The sequence below is a fragment of the Lepisosteus oculatus genome, chromosome 26 (genome assembly GCF_040954835.1).
Source record: "Lepisosteus oculatus isolate fLepOcu1 chromosome 26, fLepOcu1.hap2, whole genome shotgun sequence".
In the NCBI taxonomy this organism is placed as follows: Eukaryota; Metazoa; Chordata; class Actinopteri; order Semionotiformes; family Lepisosteidae; genus Lepisosteus; species Lepisosteus oculatus.
In genome coordinates this window covers 3,110,549-3,129,281 of record NC_090721.1, presented here as the reverse complement: position 1 = coordinate 3,129,281, position 18,733 = coordinate 3,110,549, and the positions used below count along the sequence as shown (strand labels likewise).

The 18,733-nt window shown below is 37.7% G+C and overlaps 1 protein-coding gene across 3 annotated transcripts; it reads right to left on the bottom strand.

Annotated features, from left to right (window-relative positions):
- Nucleotides 1–748: 748 nt before the first annotated feature.
- On the bottom strand, nucleotides 749–17,344 carry p2rx1 (purinergic receptor P2X, ligand-gated ion channel, 1). Of its 3 annotated transcripts, none has more exons than XM_015367621.2 (13): nucleotides 16,967–17,344; nucleotides 11,186–11,327; nucleotides 9,957–10,028; nucleotides 9,212–9,281; nucleotides 7,918–8,005; nucleotides 7,739–7,819; nucleotides 6,665–6,806; nucleotides 5,526–5,653; nucleotides 4,617–4,707; nucleotides 4,283–4,348; nucleotides 4,023–4,118; nucleotides 2,270–2,310; nucleotides 749–1,268 (listed from the first exon to the last, which is right to left on the bottom strand). In XM_015367621.2, exons 1-13 carry the CDS (start codon nucleotides 17,101–17,103, stop codon nucleotides 1,256–1,258), a joined length of 1,167 nt encoding a protein of 388 aa, XP_015223107.2. In that variant the 5' UTR covers nucleotides 17,104–17,344; the 3' UTR covers nucleotides 749–1,255. The 3 variants fall into 3 exon arrangements, with proteins under 3 accessions (XP_015223107.2, XP_015223108.2, XP_006641043.2); XM_015367622.2 differs by having other exon boundaries at nucleotides 9,224–9,281; XM_006640980.3 differs by having other exon boundaries at nucleotides 2,265–2,310; nucleotides 16,967–17,342.
- Between the last annotated feature and the right edge of the window lie 1,389 nt (nucleotides 17,345–18,733).

Below are 18,733 nucleotides of genomic sequence, written 5' to 3'. Positions count from 1 at the left end.
TGCTGCTATCAGGTGTGCTTCTTGCTTCTCTTTTCAATTTTAAATTGCAGATTTTCCATTCCTGTACCATCCAGGAGAGTAGGAGTTCCAAAGCAATGAAGGCAAAGTGGTTTGGTTGATGTTAGAATACTAATAATGGTAAATGAGTATTGACATGATATTTTTTTTTACATACAGCATCTACAGGATAAAATATGCATAGGTAGCTGCTGTTCAGAATCTCTTGCCATAGCACCTAGTTTTTGCATTGAGCACAAGGAGGTTAAGTGACCTATTATACAGTGTCACTGGCAACTCTGGGGCTTTAACCAGGGCTTTCTTCATCTTTCTCACTGGAACAGGTATTTTGTTTTAATAAAAAAAAAAGAAAAGAAAAGAAAAGAAAAGAAAAGAAAAGGGGGCAGAGAGGTGGCTCTGTGGCTAAGGATCTGCGCCTGTGACTGGAAGGTTGCCGTTTCAAATCCCGCGGCCGGCAGAGGAATCCTACTCCGTTGGGCCCCTGAACAAGGCCCTTAACCCTAACTGCTCCAGGGGCGCCATACAATGGCAGACCCTGCGCTCTGACCCCAAGCTTCTCCCCGTCTGTGTCTCCATGGAGAAAAGCTGGGGTATGCGAAAAGACAAATTCCTAATGCAAGAAATTGTATAGGGCTAATTATAGAAACATTAACATTAGGTACAAAGTGCAGCTGAAGTGCACTTGACCTCTTATCTGTCCATTTGAAATACAGATTTCCAGTCTATAAAATAATTAAAACATCTGCACTTTATTTTACTTCAGGTGAGGGCATCTTCCTAGAAAACACTTTCTACACCTGTCCTGAGCAATTGTTTAAGTCGGGATGCGACTCAAACGGGTAATATCATGAGACAGCAACCACAGTTTGCAATATAGCCTCCTCCTCTCAAAGCACTCTTACTCTCAGTGTGCTGCAGGAGATGTCTTACCATCTCACCAAAATGTTCTTCAGTAGAGTAATAAGATGGTTGCCTCATAGTGAAATGGTTTAAGTTTATCCTTCACTTACACACTTTCTGCTTTTCAAATACAAAGCAAACGTCCATGGACTAAAATACCTTTTCTCAATAAATGCCACTCACATACAGGTCTACACAAGTTTAACACTGCTTAATCTTCCCAGGTGAAGCTTCCTTTTCTCTGTTGTGAGCAACGTCTTTCTCCCTCCCGTCTGTCCTTTCTTGTACTTGAATATGAATCTCCAGCAATGTTGTTCACTGAGGCTTGATTACACTATCACCTTTCCTTCCTGAAACACACACGAAAGGTTTGTTAACACTGACTTCAGTAGCATTTATTAACCAACAATGATGTTTCTTAAGAAATTGTGGTTTCAAACTGCAGTTTTAAAAGCAAAAGGGTAGAAGATAGATCTCAGTCCTGTTCTGGAAACATTCTTCCAGTACACTTGTACCGCACACAAATCCAGAATCTTAAAACAGTCGAACCATTCAAAGAAATCCTATTATTATGTCAGCTGCATAACAGAGCATAATTGGTGTAAAATCCAGAACCGGGCCTGGGAACCCACGACAGTACACACTGTAGAAACCTCCTTAATAGAACTCAGAACCAGGTACATTCATTATGAGACAAGAGATGCTTAGATTTTGAGGTTACGCAGACAATTAGTCATTTACAAATTCAGCTTTGTGTTTTTAGAGAACTACCACTAGTTTCTTTTCGTATTAACATCGCACTTTTTTGTCACAGTGGGGGGTCTGTACCCAGCAATGAAAATTGCATACATTTTAGCCCAAGTTTGTTTTTTTCTTTTTCTGGTGGTCACTGAGAATTAATTTTGGAAGGAACGAGCAGTAATCATAGGATCTCTAGTTACTAGAACAATCATGTGCGCGCAGAAGGATAATTAGGTTAAGCGTACTAATTAGGATTAGTCAACTCAATAGTCAACTTAAGTCAACTCAGTCAACTCAATAGTTCAGCTGAGATGAAGCACAATATAGAAAATATATTAGTTGCGTACAGTCCTAGAGGTATTGAAAAATACACTATGATTAATGGTAAATGAGATGTAAAGTTTCTAGTAATTCTCATTTGAGTGCATGTGAGATTCTGCAGACATATATTTATACATCAGAACTGAAAGCTATAAAAGGAAAAGTATTTTTTATTTGCCGATACAGTGCTGTAATGTGTTATGTGGCAATGCCTCATCCACGAGGCCTCACCAGTTAAGGGACAGGAGGTGTTGTGTTATCATAAACATGTGTGCAGAGAGTACCTTACTCGTCTTCCTTTTGCTTCTTCTCTGGATGCAATGTCTGGCCCTGAAAACAAGAAGCACGTCGTGATAAATACGAGGCTGTTCCCACAAGATAAAAGGTTGTGCAGGCATCAGATGGTGTGCAACGCTTCCACTCCGCTGTATTACAGAATTCACCAACCTGTGAAAGAACAGGCTGCAGTCTGCTTTTAGGTGAAAAAAAAATCACATCTGCTGGGCAAACCGCAACCCCTTCTCAGCACATGAAGGCCAAAACACAGTACCCAGCACTCAGAGCAAACCACAGCTCACACTCTGTGAGATGTGAAGCTTTCTGAAATCCGATCAACGCAAGGCTTATGTGTTTCAGAGTTCTGCTTTAAATTTAGCATTTAAAAGATCATTAGTTGTTCAAACAAACGAGTTCAGAAAAGTTCCGTGTGGAGGTGGTGGTGATTGACTGATACTGTAGTCCTGTGACTTCTGGGTTTCAGCCCGTTCCAAGCCACGCATTGCACGACCTCGCAACACCAAATTACAGTTTGAGAATCTACTTCTTGCTTATTTCTATCTTCAGAGCTCGTGGGTAGTATAGCTGTAGGTTAAAAATTGCCCTTAGATTTCTGAAAAGAGACATAAGTTCTGTCAGCACGAAACCGCGTTGCCATAGCAACCACTGCTCAGCGAACTCTGAAACGTCTCGGTGGTATTGCCTCGGCCGCGGCCTACAGGCTTGCACTGGGAGGAAAAAACAGGCTTTAGTATGGATAGCGTACATTAAACCTGCACATACATGTATAAAAAGTGCAGAAATGCATTTATGTTGAAAGACAGATGTTCACATACATTGTAAACATCAGCAAACATGACTGTTTCTTAGAAATATATATCCTTGAGGTTGATAAACCTAGGAAAATTATACATTCAACAAACTGATGTTGTGTTTTTCTTACTAGGTTGTAAAGGTTATTGGTTCATCTCTGATTAGGAATAGGTCTTATCTTAAATGACAATAAAATACATGATTACTGTACCTCTATCTGGAAAATGATGCCTATAGCCTGTTGCACAGTGCAGCAGTTGCTAAGGGTGGAGGTAGATGTGTAGGCTTAGAAACAGCAGCCCCATGGGGGCTTTGAAAAATATGAAATAGTTCCCTTTTGGTTTCAGAAACTAAACAAGCAGAACAAAGGGAAAAACCCCAAAATGCTAAAACAAGGATCCTCTTTTGGTAATAAAATGTCTGGCAGTAAAAGAAAAGAACATTTCTATGTTTTTCATTTCTCTAATATTGAAAGACCTTACATGTTCCTCTATGCAGTTCAGTACTGTTCGTTCCCGACTACTGCTTCTGCCTTCTTAAAACGCACAAGTTTTTTTTTTATTTCAGCTTTAACCTGTTTTCTCTTTTAGTGGAAGGCTTATATGAAGACGCCAGAACCATGTACTCCGTAGGAAACACTACTAGCGCTCCTGCTATGTAAATAATTTGAATGTGTGCAACAGAAGTCATATCAAATAGAAGCCTACATTGGTTTGGTCACATTCTCTGCACCAAAGTTTATTACTATTTCTCTATCGCCACCTTGTGGAGAAAACAATCTCTGACAAAGAAGGGAAAAATACTACAGCCCTGAGAAATGTCCATGAGATTCTCCAGATAATATTTTTGACACAGGTCTTTCTAAAACATGACCATGACACCAGCTACCATTGTGCAGTACGTAAAGGATTTCCCTTCTGGCACAGCTAGTTTTTCTTCTAAAAGCTACTTACCTCTCCATGATCTATAGTGTATTTGAACTTCATGTTTTTGAAGAAATCTCTCTTTGGTAAAATGTAGAGAAGCATCAGGTCACATACTACCGTAGCCTGTAAGAAAACAGAATTGTTAAATTGTGTATTGCACAGAATTGTACAGCATTAGACATCAAACTCTGCTTTCAGAGTGTTTTTACACTAGTGAAAGAAAGGGTTACTGTAAGGATAAGGGATAACTGTATTTATTTCTGAAATGTACCAAGCAGGTAACTCACCACACCAAAAATGCCCACACCAGAGCCTATTGTTGTTAGTGTTGGAATGATATCAAATTTCCTGGCCTGAGGAAGGAAAAAAACAACTGGATCAGCCTCTAATTTGACCGAACGTTCTCATACTCAGCCTGTAGGCTGAGTTTAAGAGTTTACTGGCTATAAGGTTTTTTTTTCTCTGCTTTCCACAGATTTTTCCCTCCTTTGTAACCCTTGTGCTTTATTCTCAAAGCTTTCTTTCCTTTTTTCTGCAAACAAACAAAGCTGTTTTGAAAGCAGCTCGTAGGCAGGGCTCCAGGTACAGTACCAGTGTTCTTGAAAGAGCAAGTGAGCTTACCAAGCTTCGTACAATAATGTCAAACCGGATCCCAAACACCTTGGTAATTGTTCTTTTTTCACTCTTGTCTTCCATGTAATATTTAGCGTATCTAAAGACACAAAAAAAGAATAAAAAATTACTCAGAGGTCCATAAAGGTACAATAAAAACAAAGCAGGTGATTGCATCGGAAACTGTTCATTAAAAAACAGATTCTTCTGTGGTTTACTGTTGCAGACGGTTCTGTTTAAAGATGACAGCTAGATCAGAAAACAAACACCTCCCTATGTACACAGATCAGTTATATTCCAAGAGGAATGGTCTTCAGGTTTGTGTTTCTGCCTTTACAGAAAAGAGGTCATCTTTTGTTATGAGATGAGATACAGTATTGCATAAACAAAGAGTATGAGTGATGAAAAGCAAGGAAATCCACATCGCTTTGTGCCATGTTTCATACAATGTCAAAAAACAGTAATTATGACAGGCAAAAAGGCTGATGATTGATGGAAAATATTACATGGGAGGTTTATATACCTATTTAAGTTGTCATTTCTCTTACAGACTAGATATTACTTGTGTAGTTTATTTTTTAACAATATTGTGAAATATTATGACTGAATATTTCCAGATACAGATTACCATTGACAGTATTTCCTTTGGAACCCCATAAAATCACACAAAAGAAGAATCAGGCTGTCTGTGAACAGCTGCAGACAACGTGAATGTGCAAAGATTGCAAAAGAAAAGATATATCTTCCCTTACAAGTGTCCTTGGCCACACTGGCACATTTCTATTTATTGACTGGGAAGTGTGTTCTGTAGTCATGACATAGACTGGGTTAGAATCCAGGGATCTCCTTTTCAGATGCGCCAAGGTATGCAAGTTTCATTTACATTGCTTTTAGGTCCCTGTGCCTTGGTTTGCATACCTGAAATTATATCCTTTGGACACCTTTCCATTTCCATAGAGCCCATAGAAATGGTACAGTGGCCTGCAGTAACGCTCAGCCCAGTCAAGATTACAGGTCCACTCAATGAGAATTCCAATTGCCCCACCCTGCACAGAAAGAAAGAGTTGGAAGCTCATTTTAATTTATTGCTTGATTTAACCTGCATATCTGGTTTGTGCATTCTTAATATAAAAGGAAAAGGGATAACATTCCACCTGTTTCTGCCTTGGCTGCAATTTCATCTAAAATATAGTTTCTCTTTCTCTAAATATTCCTAAATTCCAAGTAGAGGATCTGAATAACCCAGGGCAAGATCACCAGATAAGACATGAGATGTTGCATGTAACTATTAAATATTTGGCTGGCAATTGTATCCAAAGTGACTTACATTTGTACACATTTACACAACTGCGTATTTCACTGAAGCAAGTGTACAACAGCAATGCCCCACCCAGGATCTAAACCCACATAAGCCCTAAATATGAGCAGAGTACATACAGTATTAGTGCTTTTGTAAAACACACAATAACTTGAGCAACATCTCCTACCTATGCAATAATATGCAGTTTATATTAGGCTTGAAACTTCCACTTATGCATCTTGTTTACTGGGGAATGGAACTGACACACCTGGCACCTGAGAGTGTCTGTAAGAGAGGGATTTGGTGTAGACTAATATAAGATACTGTAGATCCAAACTCTGTAATTAGTCATTCCAATCCTATTTCAATATGATTAGGTTGTTAAACTTAAAATTGCACTGTGCTGTGGTATAGTACTTCAGGAGGAGAAAAAAGAAATACAAATGTGTTCAATCTCATTCTGCCCCCAGAAGATTTCTTTCAGAATAGCATTGGAAATATACCATGGTTTTCTTTTTTTCTTCTTTTTCTTATAACCATTACGTCTCATAGTTTCTTTTAAGGAACTGTACACCCTGTAGCCCTAGACACCTTGGCTTTGCCTTGAAAACAGTGTTTTTTCCTTGTGGAGTTTTGCTTTCAAATTGTAAATGCAATTGGCCAATGGTAAACCAAATTGGTGTGGTGAAGAAAATTAAGAAAAAGCTAGTCGAGATGCATGGACAGAAAGACAATATTCCTTAGATGGCAGACATACCCCCTGAGCCAGCTCTTTAAAAGTAAAGCCTGACATCTCAACAATGTCTCCCAGTCGGAATATGGGGCACACAGGGTCTTTGGTCTTGTGGTAGGTGCAATTCGCAAGGTAGCTGGAGTCAACTTCTTCCACCAAATTGCTTCTGAAAGGCAGAGAGAGAAAGCAATAGGAAACTGTTGTCTCCCACGGAGAAGGCCTTGCTGTTGTGAACAATAAACCCCTAAAGACAATTTGTTTATCCAAACCTTTGTTTTGTACATACAGTACAAAGGCATGGAAGGCAGTAAAGGCTGAATTTTCCCAAATCTGTAGATTTACAAAGAAATGCCTTTTTGTCCAACTGTACAGAAGTGCCTACACATAAATATAAAAAAGGTCCAATGCACAAATATACTGATCTTTCTTATTATAAGCACTGCCAGCTTATTAATTTTGGTTACTTTATACAGTAGAATTATAAAAGGATTGTTATTAGATTCAGTGAAACAACTTTTGAATACTAAAGGAATAATTTTTGCAGTGTATGCATTTATCTTCAGTAGCATTTTTTTTATCGTATGGTAGCTAAGTTCCCATTTTAAAGTTTTTCCATAGCCTCAAAAGGACAAAATTCAAGCGTTCACTCCTCTAGAATTTTTTTACTTAGAATGTATTCTCCCTTGTGAAAGTTTTCTGTGACCTGTACAGAGCTTAGGTCACATTCCAGAGCAAACAGATTATTCCCATATTTGGGGAAAACACAGTAAACAAAAATCACTTGGACAGAAACAGGAGGGAGATAAAATACAGTTCAACCTGCTTGCGTTCCTGTTGTTCTGCAGCTTTAATTCTTGATCTCTAACTTCACCATGGTTTTATCTTAAATTCCAGGGAACTTTCATTGCAATTTTAGGACCTTTTGTGTACAGCTCATAAGAGACACTACACATATGAAAAGTGAATGTTTTTTTCAGAACTGTTTAGAAAATATGTAGTCTTTTTCATTCAAGGCAAGTAGCTTGAGAGCCATCCAATTCAGTGGAAGAATACTGGAATATCAAGTGGGAACTGATGCCTTTCTGCACAGTACAGTACCTTATTACATCAAACACAGGGAAGGTGACAGAGTTTTTGATGAAGAGAGTGAAGTTTTCTGCTGACAGCAACAAGGGTGGACTGAAAAACAATGTATAAATGGTGATTAAAAATGCCTTTTTAAGAATCAGTGACTTATATTGTTTAAAACAATAATACTTCAATATATGATGGCTTACTCTGGAATATAGTGGTCATTTTCAACTGGACACCATGCAAATATTTCACAGGCATTGGTTGTCTGGTTACACCTTCCAGTCTTCTGCCCTGAGGATCATTTGAAAACAGACAGATAAATGTAGCCTTCACACTGTGACCGCCATGACAGAATACTTCTATAAGAATGCATCCAAAAGCTACATAACCCTTAAATGCCAACATTTAAGTCACATGACAACATGCTCCTGGAAGAGTCAATGCAATTTATTTTGGACTTTTTTTTTTCAAAACAGAAATGAGGTGACTTTTCATCTTATATCTTATAAAGAAAGCTATTTAATTTAATGTCATTTTCACGCAGTTAGAATGAGATTGACTTTTTGCAGTTTTATGACAAGTGTGTGTGGTTGTGGTCAAACCCAGAACAATAGAGAAGGCATTAGCGGCTGATCTAGATTCTGCAAGCTAAAAAGCAGGCTGTGCAGTTGTGGTTGCAGTTTCAGTTTTTGTACTGTAAATCATGCCATTTTCCTTGTGCAGACCAGCAGCAAGCAATATATTGATTTGCATGTAGCATTGAGGATTTGATAGCAATTACATTGAAATTTAAACAGAAATAGTAAATATATACAGATTATATCAATGTGATGCCACAATGTCTCATGAAATAATAATACAGTACATACTATAGTTGTGTTAAAGTTTGCATGCCAAATTGTAACCGAATGTTATGGTACTTCATTATTATTTTCTTTTGTAATTACACCGCTTGGGTTATTGTTGTACTTTTTAATAGAATTGCTGAAATTAAATGTAGTAGCACCTACTGTATCTAGAGGTCATTGAGCACCTCAATATGTAGATCTTGAAGTTGCAAGTTTTACAGTATATGGTCTGTGTAAGTGTAATATGTGTTTTATTTTTGTTTTTATCCGCGTCATCTTTCCATCTAGGTGAAATGGGGCAAATTCCAATTTGGCAATAAAGCATTGAATCGATATGAATCTAACAGGATTCAGATTCATAGGAATACAGAACCTGTGACACCCATCCTGCTGGGTATCCATCTTAACATTTTATTGTATCAATGTTGATTTTCTTTAAATAAGTTTTACTTTTTAAAAATTGTCTGTAGTCTGTTTTTTAATTCTCTGAGAATAAATCCCTTAACAGTTGTCAAGAGCCCCTGTGTGCGATTGAAGCTGTAGAATCATTTCAGCACAGAGCGCAATTAATCACAAAATTAGCTTCAGCAGCGTTTTGGATCTCCACTGTCGCACTGCAGTGGAGGACTGGAGACCGTTATTAATTTACCGTGTCCCGTACGTTTGTAATCTCCTTTTTGGCAGTCACTGTCAGACTTACACTTGTACATGTCATTAGGCTGAAAGATAAAAAAACACTTCACAGTAAAGTCAACAAATATTGATTTTGGCACTGGATTGTGCACGCATGTTTGCTAGGATATGGTTAATTAAAGATGTCTCTTATGGAGCTTTTTTGCGTGGAATTATCCATATCCACGGAAAATCCTCATCATAATCTGGGAAAAAACAATAGAACTTGGTGTGGAGCTCCTAAAGTGAGATATGCCAAAGAAACAAATAAAAGAAAAATGGAAACTCTGAGAAGATGTATAAATGTTGCATGGAACATTTCAGGAAGTTAGGAAAGTTAAGAAATACTGTTCACATGATGACCCAGAGGAGTCATTTTTAGTAAAAAGTAAATATATGTTATATATGATTGAATAAATCAGAGTTAACAAGCCCAAATATTTTAGCATAGTTAGTATAGTTAGTTAGTTTGGATCTGCATATCAGAGAATAACAATTTAAATTAATATATGGTGCATTACCATTTCTTATTTGTATCTCCTGTCTAGCTTGTATTGATACATGTTGGATGAATTGTTCACATACATACTGTACAATTCCAACATGATCATTTTTTTGTAACACTACCTTATTAAATGAATAGTAACCAACATATTTAATAATTTCGCAGCCAACGAGAAAATTATACAAAGCACTAAGGATACTACGATGTGCTAACATACCTCTTCACAATAGCCCAGCTTCTGTCCAGCAGTCATGATAAAGTTAGTCATCACCACAAAGGAGCTTGACCCCTGTATGAGAGATGGAGAGAAGAGTAAAACAAGGAAGATACTGTAACAAATTATCATCATCATCAACACATTTGTTGTTTGCTTATTTAGGTAAAGACAGTTCTTTGAATGTTCATGATTCATAGCTTTTATGGTGTGTTGTAGCTTCCATACAGTATGACCACAATGCTGATACTGTATATCCCGAGATACATTCAAAACAGATGTTTTTGGTCGGTACTCAGTTCAGTTCTTTGGTCAAATTCCATTGCAGGCAGAGAAAGGGCGTTTCAACGGGGTAACTCACTTCGATGAGTAGAAAGACAACATCAATAAGATGTAACCCCCCCTCGTTAATGAAAGATGGGCCAGGGAGCTGTTGCAAGGATAAAGATGTAGGGTGGGGAGTAAAGGGAGTGAGGGAGGCAGACGAGGGCGAGATGAGATGTTTTCCAATTCCATTAGTTGCATTTTTAATGCCTCTCAGTGTATATTCTTGTGGTCTGCAAGAGCTTCTTGTACTGTGCACTGTGCTGAAGAAAATTTTTATTTTCTTTGACAATATCCCAGAAACCTTTCACCAGCGATGCAGCAGGGGCACAAAGCACTTTTGAGCCTAGATTCCAACTATAACAAAACTGCAACTGCCTAGAAGAAGAGGTATGGGGTCAATGACCACGATGACGTCCTTCAGATTAGGAAATAGTTCCTTTTAAGTTGTGCATTGTCACTGGAGCAAAGACAGAATTTTGCATGAACAAGTCAGAAGTACAAAAACACCAAGAAATGCATAAAATGAATTACCACCCTCCACAGATGCAGAAAAAATAATTAAAGGTCAATTAAGGTTCTTCTTTTGAAAAGTTTGTAGGAAAAAAAGTACCTAAGACTCTCTTTTCATTACATTCCCCAATAACGTAATTAATGTGCTTTATCAAAGAGTTACTTCATACTAATAGAGTCATAGGTCAATCAAGTCAGCTATGCAAACAGGCAACACCTAACATTAGCTTAAGCAACAAAGTTTAGCAAAGACAGGATTTGCAATGCCTGAGCAAACATATTGTATGAGTGTCTTTGCCACTGCAGGTTGAAGAAACTGTCAGTCTAATATTCAGCCATTCTCTTGTGGATGAGCAGAAGCTGGGAGGACTTCCCATTTACCCTGGCTGACTCACGTGCTGTGGGAAGACGTAGTCCCCCACATCCCAGATCCGCTCGCCACTCTCGTTGGTGTAGGCGATTCCCTTCATCTTCGTGAAGACGGAGCTAAGAGCCGTGTCTGTGGATTGGTAGCCTTTTTCATAGATGAACACCCACCTGCAAACAGGAAACAGAAGCCGTTTTGCCCTGTAAAGTTCATTTTGTATGAACAAACCGGAAAAAAAAAACTTTTATTTGAATAAAGTATGGCAGAGCACGGTCTACAATAAAAGTTTGTAATATATTTGGAACCCCAGTTTCAAACCAGTTAAATACCCAGGTATTTAACTCCACTGAGCCCTTTAATGTGGCTCATTAAGGCTCTTGTGATGTAAGGAAGGTTTTAGGTCGACATGTAAGTCAATATTTCATTTCATAAGTCCTAGCTTGCCTGGGTATAATGCAGATTTAGTATAAAAATAATCTGTTTCATGTTGGCCACAGTTTTAGAGTACCTTTTTCAACTGGTTTACTGGATCAGAGTGGATCCAAGTAAATGGTAATTTCTTACCAAAACGTAAAATGTCTGGGAAACAAGGCCTCCCTTTTGACAAGGCAGTTTACCAGGACCATCAAAGACGTACCTGAACTTATTTCATTTCTGGGCACATCACCAGAAGCAGTCACCTCTAATGATAAGACCTACAGCCATGCTGACAGTTACAAATGATGTGTGCACTTCCTCAGACTTACCGTAGGAATGAGTTAGGAATGTCCACAACATATAACAGAAATTACTGCAGCTGGTAACAGCAGACAAAGCCGACTGTCCAATTTCTTCTTGCTAGCTAAAACCGAGACTTTGGGATGACTGACAAATCTAAACCACATCCCAACTCTTTTCTGGCAGGTGCAATTTATAATCTGAGACTCCCCAGTTCCCAAGAAACCTGCAACTGAGTTATCCTTTAAATTTATTAAGCACTTCCTACAAATCTAAATATACCATAGTATGTGCTCAACTCATACATACTACATATGCAGTAAAGTATATTAAGCAGCTGTTAATAATAAAGATAATTATTAACAAATGATATATGATATATATATATAATTAAATTAAAACTATCTTGCTTTGGTAGTAATTGCTTTCAGGTTTCTGTTTGAGAGCAGAAATGCATGGAGTAAGTAAAGGTTGTGAACCCAAGCACCTTATCTTTTTACCAAAGTTTTTTTGAACACATTACTTAGTTTGACCTCCTCCTGTTTGTAATATTTTTTCATGTTCTTTTTCTTTTGTAGTTTTCCTGTGTAAATATGAACAAAACAAAGTTTGAAAGAACATCTCTCACTTTGGTTTCTTCTCAAGTATCAGAGAAAGTATTTTTTAAAGAATGTACAGCATATCGATACCCACACACCTAGTGGTTTTTGTATAGGGCATTTAAAAACGCTCATTTAAACTAACCACAAGTGTTACACACACGAGTATGTGAATTAATTAATCCCCTTCTTGTTAGAAGGGAAGTTAAGGTTCTGCATAAAGCACTGCCTGTCCTTAGGATAGTGGTACAGTACTGTAATGGAGACATTTTGTAACTTGGATTGCACCTGAAAAAAGTACTGTTACTATTCTGTGCAACCCACAGAACAGAAAATACACGGCACATTATTTTCTCTAAATACATTAAGTTTGTCGAAATGCCTAAGCAACTTCTTTAGTTGCTCAAATAAGGTTAACAGTTTAAAAATATGTTGACAAATGAAACTCAGTGGATTGTGAAATTGATAGTATCAGCTTGCATATAACTAAAGTTTATAACCACCAAAATAACCACCAAAATCCTGTACCAAACTAAATATTTCTGGTTTGCCCACTAAAACAAAAGTTATTTTGTGCTGTTTTTTAGTTCTTTACATACATGTCTGTAAGAAACCAATGTGTTTTATACTTCATTACATTTGGCAAAATCTATATTAAAAAAAAAATCCAAAGTGATTTTCCATTACTGGGCTTCCTGTGCTGTGAAATAATTATAAAACAAGCTGTCAAAAGTGTGGTATTTCACCAAAAATACTGAGATACAGTCCCTTTCCTTTTTGGCAGCTGCAGTTGTTAACAAAAAACGAGTGAAGACTTGCTGGTGAATCTCTTAGAACTACATTTTCTCAGGAAATGATACAAATATCTAAGATCTATAAGAGGAGCCCAGTGTAGCGATTAAATTGTGTCAGTAAAGGGTTGTGCAGCAGTTTGCACGCAACACACACCATCGTTTATCCTGTACAATGTCGGCACACGTCCACAACAAGCAGCAAATCAGTTTATGAACATGGAATTAGAACATAAATCAATTTCAACCTGTCAGCAAATGGCAGGAAAAGGATACCCTGATCATTGCAGGTCCTGATTTCTATGATGCTTGAAATAGGAAAATTACAATATTCTCTACCTTTGCATTATGTCCCTTTAGAGGTCTGATCTTCAACACAAAATCAGATTTTCAGGTAACTCTCAGTCCTCGATAATTAACTCAACAGTTCTAAGGTGATATACTGTGCTTTATAATGCCTCAGCACTCTATTCACATAAAATACTTTTTAAATAAAAATAGATTTTTGTCATGTTAAATTTTAAAAAAAAGTTTTTGGGACAAATATCAGGAGATTTAATCTAAATGAAGGGGACATTTTGCACCCCATTCTAATGCAGAAGCATGTACCTGTAAAATCTGTATTCTTATGTAGAGGATCTGCACTGACAGCAGTCTGTGGCTGTAAACCTGTATAGTAGTTTGATTTGTAATGGTCACAAGCTTCATCTTCATGGCTAAAATGGGGACTCCCCTGTAACCGCAAGGGAAGGTTTCTTCAGTCAGAAACTCTGAAAGTTAAAGTTCTGTAGAAAGACGTTTTGTTGTTTATTATCATAAGACTTCTTAATGGGGTTTAAAGGAATGTATCAATATGTAGCCAACTGAAACACTATTTCACATTCCAATTGATCTGCACTGGGTTATACTGGTTTCATATATGTTTATATATGGTTTTATATTTGACAAGAAAAACTTTATTGTCCCATAGGGGAAACATTTTATAGACACGCATTGTTTCTGTGCATTTAAATACATCACAAAACACTACACATCCCATCTATTGCTCATATGTAACTCAGTAGAAAATTCATTGTATCACATATACTGTACATACTGTAACGTTTTACAGCATAAACAGTACTGACCCAATTGCATTTACCCTTGTCATTTATTTCTATTACAGTAACTGCTTTAATGGATTCGATTATTTTGACTGTGTTATAATATTATGAATATTTAAAAGAAATGGTGATTTGTATCTATTTGATCCACATTTATTAACACTGAGAATTTATACTTTGTGATTAAGGGACAATAATGGGCAATGGCAATTGAGTAAAACTATCCTGATACAGGTACAGTATGTGTAATTGTAAATAGCAGTATGTGCCTGCCCTGTGATGGACTGGTGTCCTGTCCAGGGTGGATCCTGCCTTGTGTCTGTTGCTTGCCAGGAAGAGCTCCGGCTCTTCTGTGACCCTGAATTGGATGAAGCAGTTCAAAAATGGATAGATATGTTTTTCTTTAACTTGATTTGTGTAGGCCGTTATCTACATGGGCATTTCATTCTGCAGAATAATGTTATGAGCTCAAGTAACAGCTTACAAATGGAGAAAAACCAAATGAACTTTTTTATCCAACCAACAACAAGGAGCAAGTGAAGTTTTTATGCAGAATAAATCTGAACTCGATGCAGTCACTGCATTAGCCTGTGTTTTCATTTACACTCAGGTTATTAAGAACTTTTAAGATAAATGTAAGCATATTGCTGCAACCAAGAAAAAGAAAAAAATCATGAACATTATCCAGTAATTATGAGACAGCAAATTATTATTTTAATTATTATTACGTGATAATGCACTGTCAGGTAATTATGTGATAAATACTTATTTTAATGTATAGATAACCTGCATTACATTGTGCACTGACAGCACCTACAGCAGGAGCAATTGATACAGTATAGCTCAATCTTTCACTGAAGTGATCTTAAGGATGGCCAACACTGCAGAATTTGTAAAGACTTTTCCATAAGTAGCCTTGAGCCATAATGAAACATTGCACTCTTAGCTCATGTGAACAGAGTCATTATAAGCATAAGGACACTCCCATTTATTCCTAAACAAGAAAGATTCTACCAAAGGAAGCAGTATGATGATTTACTGAATGTGGCACTTTCATACACTTGAATGGTCATTTCTACAGATTACATTATAGATATGAAAATGTGTTTTTGGTGGCATCCACCAAATGCATGCTTCCGAAATGCTTCTCCAGTATCTGAATTATGGTGACCTGAGCCAAATCTTAGTTATTTAAACATTATATCTCAGCTGAATGTTGCAAAAGCATAGTCCCTGTTTTACTTGACTTAGCATGATAAATTATTAATTACGTTTTTGTTATTGCGGGTTGGTTATGTTTTTTTGTGTTTTCTGAGGCTTCCACTGGTACAAATGGGCTTATTTTTAACCTTCACAATCAATAATAAGCTGAATTATTGACTATAAAGGGGCTTTTTTAAGTGAATGGCTGCAGTGAGAATACTGTCTGTATTTCCATTTGGGCTTGTAATATTTCTTTTTTTCAAGTAAATTACAGCATTGTTTTTTTCCCCAGACAAAACACAACAAGAAATAACACTTCATCCACCACCTCACATGTCTGCTTCAGTGTTAGTCCTCTCCAGGTTTCTACAAATTGTAAGGTCTCATAAGACAGGTACAATGGACCCCTCTCCCTGCAGCAAGGCTTTGACTGCATGAGCAGCAGCAGTCCTCCCTGCCTCCACTGTCCCACCCCTAGGGAGCTCCATAGAAATACTATCAAGTAGTATTTGAGTAGTAGTTAGTTGGGAAGCCAGGAGAGCGAATTCAGGTGCAGCACCTGCAACTTGTAACTTCAGACCAGGCAGCCAGATCTATTTTAACCAGATAAGAGCCACCACCCAGTAAGAGTGAAAGTATTATATTAAAACAGTAAAAATTTAATTTCAGCGTAAACCTATTAAACTCCCCCCTCATAGAAAGTACTCAAATACTGTACACATCCAAGAATAAACAGCCTCTGAAGTCAGGTTGTAAAAACTCATTTATATTTTCTTTGTAAAACAGCCCATCTTTGCTATTTGCACCTTCAGCAATAGCTTTCACCATAGATGGTAGACTCAAAAATACATTTTCCGGGCATGACCAGCTCTGTGTGTATGAGCGAGTTGGTGAGATGATTAATGTTGTAATACAGCACAGTGAGGGAAATTCCATCAGACTGAAATAAAAATAAATTGGGGAGGGAGGCTTGTTCTTGTTGTGATTTTCAGTGGTCTGTGCTAGTCCCCCATTGCATGAGCTCTTATATTGCTAGGGAGCTCTGTTCTCTCCTTGATGTATCCAGTATCCAATGTCTTCTTTTGATCAATATTGGGACAGCTCTGAAAGATGGGACGCCTCACGAAAAAGTTTAGACTTAAAACTTCTTCTTGAACGTCGAACAAATTAATATTGCTCAGTAATTTTTTCCTGTTTTGAGACAACCACTGCTTTGCCGTTTCTGTGCCCTGTTTGCAACACGACTAATTGATTCAACTAGCCTTGCGCGTGACGGCGCTCTTGAAAAAGGCCCTAAGCTTTCACACACAGCTCTTTCTGTAAATCTGGATGACTTCTGAAGCTGTGAGAGCAGCCCCCATGCCACCCACCTGCCCGAAAAGGAACGCCGCCTTACCCGATGATGTAAACCAGGACGCACAACTGGATCAGCCGGCACACGACTCCAATCCTCCTGTCCTTGACCAGAACCTGGCGAGGGGTCTCGTACTCGAAGAAGAAGTCAGAGAGGGCTTGGCTCAGGTACGTCTTCATCGCCGGAGCTAGCCTGGTCCCTCGGTCCCCGAGCAACACACACACACACAGGCACACACACTCTCTTCCTTCCCTCTCTCAGCCAGCCACCACACGATGACTCTGAAATAATGCTGCTCACATGTAGTGACCAATTGCCTTCTCCACTGTTAAGTTGGGTGGAGTTTATGGATGTATGTAACACTATCTCCTGTTTAAATACCTTAGAGCAAACATTTCAACATCTGTCAGACAAGAAAGACACCTAAACTTCAGCTTCTGTTTGCTGTTCTTTTTTTAAAAGAAAAACGTAGAGTACTGTGGTCAGAATGTTTGTTTGATAAGTAAGAGCTGTCTTCCTGTATGATACAGATTCAAGCCATGCAAGAGTATTTTAAAAAATGTTTTTAAGTATATGTCCTTGTGTCTGCTTCATTCCTTCGTCTTTCTAGTATTTATTTTTAGACAGCATTGACAGTAAATAAAGTCATACAACTTTGCTGAAATAAAATTCTGTCGGTTAAGTGTTGTTTGCTCATTGATGCACCTTCAGAGGTGAAAGAGAAAGCGATTAGATAGTATCTTTGATGAGTCACTTGAAAACACGAACCAGAATGTGTCTAAGATACAGATACAGCTTTTCAAAGAACCTTATTTCTTACACATTAAAAACAAGGACAAATTCAGCACCAAGAAGTTAGGTGGAGAAAATGCTATGCAACAGCAAACATCAGTAACAAAAGCAGTTCCTATGAATAAAGGTGTAATTCAAAGAACTCTGACATAGATTAGAATTAAAAGGAAGTGAACTGAGGATGAATAATATTCCACAAGGTTTGAGATCGTATGCATCAGATATGAATATATTAAGGTTACTGTATATCCTTATTACAATGCTTTAGAATGCATTTAACTATGAATGGAAAAGGAACAAGCTCGGCTCTGTTAGATTTGAAACACTAGTGTTTGTGATGCTTTGAATTCAATAGCCACAGCTGTATCCTCTTTATTTGCAGCCAAAGAAATTGGAATGTGGTGTTTTATTTTGTAAGTTGTTTTCTTTTACATTTATTTCAAGTTATATGTCTAACTAGAACAGCACTACACTTCTGTGGATGTTTTGTATGTTTTGTGTTTTGCTATGTTCGGGGGAAAAAAAAAGAATGAGCTATTTTGAAATTCCATCAAATGCAAGTACAAACATCTCCAAATGGCTAAAGTATGTGTCCCTATCATTTCTACCAATACCATAATTTCCGTGGAATTCAAGTGTTATCTCTGAAGGGGTTTGGGTCCTGTCTTTACATGTCAAATTGCCCAAAGTAACTGCAGAGAAAGGCAACAAAACACTCTGAACCTTCGACAATAAATGAAGTCCATTTCACTCTGATATTCAACAAATAATGCGGCCACTCTTAAACAGGGAGGAAAACAGACTTGAGACAAATAATGGCCAATGAAATCCTGAAACATTACTAAAGGCATCAAAACACAGCAAGCCTGCACAATGGAAGAACAATGTTTATTTTGCATATAACTGTTTACCAATATTAGTGTACTTAGTGAAACCTGAAAAATGACCTCTCTTTTTCTCCTCCTTTCCTGTGGTGGTGACTTTGCCGAGACAATTTAAAAAGCAGCGGACAGCTCC

Coding starts and splice junctions, on each gene's coding strand:
- p2rx1 (XM_015367621.2), bottom strand. CDS start 17,103: ATGAAGACGTACCTGAGCCAAGCCCTCTCTGACTTCTTCTTCGAGTAC. Junction 5,654..6,664: donor TTAAAGAGCTGGCTCAGGGG/GTATGTCTGCCA, acceptor CTTTCTGTGCAG/GGTGGGGCAATTGGAATTCT. Junction 4,349..4,616: donor ACATTATTGTACGAAGCTTG/GTAAGCTCACTT, acceptor TTCCTTCCTCAG/GCCAGGAAATTTGATATCAT.